Source organism: Camelina sativa, chromosome 9 (genome assembly GCF_000633955.1).
Source record: "Camelina sativa cultivar DH55 chromosome 9, Cs, whole genome shotgun sequence".
In the NCBI taxonomy this organism is placed as follows: domain Eukaryota; kingdom Viridiplantae; phylum Streptophyta; class Magnoliopsida; order Brassicales; family Brassicaceae; genus Camelina; species Camelina sativa.
Window position 1 is genome coordinate 13,124,839 of NC_025693.1, and position 1,986 is coordinate 13,126,824.

A 1,986-nucleotide genomic window follows, 5' to 3' on the forward strand; every position below is an offset into this window, starting at 1 on the left:
AGTCTTAGAACACTGCCGTAACAATTTGATAAATCAAAATGGCCCATCTTTGATTGCGTCGGAGAGCCACATGGGCTTCTTTGAAGCTTACACCACATGCCAAGGAATAAAAGTCCTTTAGTCAACAACATACACATGTGTATATGCACAAATTTGTGTCAATCATATAGTTCAATATGTAAACTTCTAAAGTTCTATTGCATGAGCTCTTTTTTTTTTGTTCTTATACTGTTGTCGTAACATATTGACCCATATTGTTGACCCATATCATCTACTATTATAGATCTACCTACATTAGGAAAAACGGAATTAAATTATAAATTTATCCAAATTTTAATTGAATAAACAGAAACACATCTCCTCCCTCCTAAGAACGTTAACTATTTTGTTGGCCTATATTCGTCAATATATTTAGTATACATATATATGTACTACACTAAAGTAGATGTAAAAGAATGGCTAACGTATCATTTCCTAAATCAATCTAGAAAAATTAGTTTAACTATTTGATAACCCTAGAAAAAAGAATATATAAACATTAATTTGATTCCTTAAGAAAACTGATTTTTGTTTGAGTTATATGCTTAAGAAAGAAGAAATCTACAAAAGTTTCATACACTGAATAAGGACTTAAATTACTCTTATAGTACTTTAAGTTTCTAAAATTGAATAATTCTAGGTTTAGAGAAGAAGAAAAAACTTACAAAAGTTGAAAATTATCATACAGATTAATTGTATCAACAATATGATTTTATTCAGAGAATCATCATTTCAACCACCGGTATTAATTAAAACGATAGTCAAACTTCGGCAGTAGTATGTTCATACCACATAAATACTAAATTAACGAGTTATTAATTAATCATGAACACATAGACAGTTTTTCTAATTTATTCCGAATTTATTCAATTTCTTTAATTATTATATTTTTTTCTGAGCTGGGATCGTATTGAACTAGTAACAAATTCAAATAAAAGACCTCTTGTTAAAAGCATGGCAAAAATTCTTCTTAATATGTTATGTTCTGGTCATATATTGGATTGGACAGATATTGGTTTTGCTTATTATATTATAGGAGGGGTATAATAGACTTCGTGCAACGTCCTTTGCTACTATAAATACTCTTCTATAACAATGAGTTTATTTGCCTTATTCATAACTTCTTGCTGAGTTGAACCAAACGTACTCCAAACAATGGAACTCAACTGTGTTCAATTTCTTCGAAACAAGACGATACTTGTCACCGGCGCTACCGGTTTCCTTGCCAAGGGTATGCATGTTTTGGATGATTTTTGCTAATTCTTCAAGATTTGTTAATTAGATTATAATATAATTTCATTGATATTTAGTTTTTGTGGAGAAAATTCTGAGAGTACAACCAAATGTGAAGAAGTTGTATCTTTTGGTGAGAGCATCGGACAACGAAGCTGCGACTAAACGCTTACGCACAGAGGTTAATAAATATACCAACTAAACCTAATTTACTACCTAATATGTGAGGTGAGATTAAAGTTGTATGTATCATTCTGATTTGTTGCATCAAATATAACAGGCTTTTGAAAAAGATCTTTTTAAGGTGTTGAGAGAGAATCTTGGCGATGAGAAATTGAATAGATTGTTGTACGAAAAAATTGTCCCGATCCCAGGTGATATCGCGACGGATCATTTAGACATAAATGACTCCGATCTTAGAGAACGTATGCAAAAAGAAATTGATATTGTCGTCAATGTTGCAGCCACAACAAACTTTGACGAGAGGTACTTCTCTAGCTACGAGACATTCCATATACCACATTTCTGTATTATTTTTTTATTCTATCTCTACTAAAATTTAATATCTTCATATATATGAAAAAGATACGATGTTGGCCTTGGGATCAACACATTTGGAGCTCTCAACGTCCTTAACTTTGCCAAAAAATGTGATAAAGCTCAATTGTTTCTCCATGTCTCTACTGGTATGTCTTTATATTATTATTATTATTA

At 31.0% G+C, this 1,986-nt stretch overlaps 1 protein-coding gene across 1 annotated transcript in view; it reads left to right on the top strand.

The window, feature by feature from the left end:
* The window catches only part of LOC104715231 (probable fatty acyl-CoA reductase 5), a 3,569-nt gene continuing 2,718 nt past the window's right edge, over window positions 1,136-1,986 (top strand). Inside the window, exons 1-4 of the mRNA XM_019229939.1 lie at window positions 1,136-1,270; window positions 1,350-1,453; window positions 1,553-1,758; window positions 1,858-1,958. Coding sequence (XP_019085484.1) covers window positions 1,195-1,270; window positions 1,350-1,453; window positions 1,553-1,758; window positions 1,858-1,958 — 487 coding nt within the window. The 5' untranslated portion in view covers window positions 1,136-1,194. The remainder of the gene's footprint in view (window positions 1,271-1,349; window positions 1,454-1,552; window positions 1,759-1,857; window positions 1,959-1,986) is intronic.